At 40.6% G+C, this 2500-nt stretch overlaps 1 protein-coding gene across 1 annotated transcript in view; it reads left to right on the forward strand.

The window, feature by feature from the left end:
• Positions 1–466: 466 nt before the first annotated feature.
• Positions 467–2500, forward strand: part of LOC113830338 (protein rhomboid) — a gene marked incomplete at its 5' end in the record, with an annotated part of 3508 nt that continues 1474 nt past the window's right edge. Inside the window, 2 exon segments of the mRNA XM_070139224.1 lie at positions 467–612; positions 2089–2302. Coding sequence (XP_069995325.1) covers positions 467–612; positions 2089–2302 — 360 coding nt within the window.

Genomic DNA, 2500 nt, shown 5'->3' on the forward strand with positions numbered 1-2500 from the left:
CCTCCCTTACTTCCTTGCTCCACCTTCCTCCTCCTCCCTCACTTTCCGCCTCCTCCCTCACTTTCCTCCTCCTCCCTCCTTCACTTCCTCGTTCTTTCTTCCTCCTCCGGCCTCCCTCTCTTCATCCTTCTCCCTCCCTCACTTCCTCATCCTCCTTCCCCCCTCCCTCAATTTCCTCCTCCTCCCTCCCTCACTTCCTCGTTCCATCTTCCTCCTCCTCCCTCACTTTCCTCCTCCTCCCTCCTTCACTTCCTCGTTTTTTCTTCCTCCTCCTGCCAACGGCCCTCTCTTCATCCTTCTCCCTCCGTCACTTCCTCATCCTCCTTCCCCCCTCCCTCAATTTCCTCCTCCTCCCTCCCGCACTTCCTCGTTCCACCTTCCTCCTCCTCCTCCCTCACTCTCCACCTCCTCCCTCCCTCACGTACCTCACACCCCAATCTCAGCCCCTCGCTTCTCCCTCCACCAGGCTGCCGTGTTCATCTACTACGCCGTGGACATGGGCGTGACAATAGGACCCAACGGCCCGTGTCCCACCTACTCCCCTCTCGTGTACCATCCTCAGAGGCGATACGAGGCTTGGCGTTATGTGTCTTACGCCTTGATCCACTCTGGGTAACAAGACCCTCGGTTTATGCGCTGCTGTTGGCGCGCGCGGGGCTTTTATGGGCATCGCCTTGTTCTTGTGCTTGGTCCCGTTTCTTAATCTTATTGCCGTTATGTGGTGTTATTTTTTATATTTTTATTATTATTATTATTATTATTATTATTATTATTGTTATTTTTATTGTAACTGTTTTTGCTATTGCTATAACTTTTTGTTGTTATTATCATTATAATAATAATTATTAATATCATCATTATTATTACTATTATTATTATTATTATTATTATTATTATTATTATTATTATTATCATTATTATTATTATTATTATTATTATTATTATTATTATTATTATTATTATTGTAATGATAATATTAATAATAATAATAATTATTATTATTACGATAATGATGATAATATAATAATAATAATTATCATTATTGTTGTTATTATTATTATTGTCATTATTATTACTATTATTATTACTATTATTATTACTAGCATTGCGATCATTATCATTATCATTTTTAGCATTGTTATTGCTATAATTATTAGAATTACTGTCATTATAATTTATACTGTTATTGTCATTATTATTGTTATCATTACTATTTCCGGATCTAATCTTTTGACTTTTGCAACGTTATTAATAATAGTCGAAACATAATACCATGGATAAAGAATAATGAATTAGTTATGCGAGAATAATGTTCTTTTAGCCAGTATGATTTCGTCATATATATAATTTTTTAATTCTTTGCATAAATAATGGGATCTGGCTCGTCGGCATCATCAATAGTTGCATGCACGGCTCTGCAGAGGTTAAAGAGCACATTCAGTTCTCACATCAAGGCTCTGGCATGTTGACCGTGAATGGTGGAGGCTTTCGAAAGGTCACGCTCTGTTATTGGATTAATTAGATGGCGCAGGGTGTTCGGCGGGAATCTGTCGTCTCTGTTCACGCACGTAAAAAGCAACACCGATATTGTCATCATCAACATGATTATGATTATGATGATGATCACCATCGTTACCACCATCACCATCACGATCAACATCACGCTCATGACCATCACGATTATCACCATCACGAGCACCATCACCATCAAGATCATCGCCATCACGATCACCATCGTTACCACCATCACTATCACGAGCATCATCACCATTGTCATCATTACCATCACCATCACGATCTCCATCGTTACCATCACCATCATGATCATCATCATCATGGTCACCATCACCATCGTTATCACCAGAACAGCAATAAAATCCTCTCATACAGATAAAACACAAAAATGTAAAAAAAGAAGACAAAAACTGAAAAGTATAAACAAGAAAGACAGACAGAAAAGACAAGAATCGAAATAAAACAAAACAAACAGATAAATAAACGTAAAAGAACAACATACCCACACACAAAACAACAACAACAACTTCTAACCCCCTTCCCCCTCCCCCCCTCCCCCCCTGCTCCCTCCAGGTGGGTCCACTTGGTGAACAACCTCGCAGTCCAAGTGTTCTTCGGGATCCTGCTGGAGATGGTGCACAGGTGGTGGCGGGTTATGGTCGTGTACATGTCGGGCGTGGCAGCCGGTGCCCTCGCCCACTCCATATTCACGCCCACCGCCTTCCTGGCTGGGGCGTCGGGCGGGGTGTATGCCGTGGAATACGCCCATCTCGGTAATTTGTTGATGGTGAGTTGATGGAGTTGATTAAATGGTGGTGTACTTGCTATAACGGACGATTAGGTATTATGTCTAGTTTATAGAGGGATATGTAGGTAGAATGATATAGAGAATTAAACAAAAATTCAAATGTGTAGAATAATGTATTTAATCATGCTAGCAACTTTAGTGGAGTAAGCTGACATTTTTCTTTTTTTTTATATTCTT

Source organism: Penaeus vannamei, chromosome 25, assembly GCF_042767895.1.
Source record: "Penaeus vannamei isolate JL-2024 chromosome 25, ASM4276789v1, whole genome shotgun sequence".
Taxonomy (NCBI): Eukaryota; Metazoa; Arthropoda; class Malacostraca; order Decapoda; family Penaeidae; genus Penaeus; species Penaeus vannamei.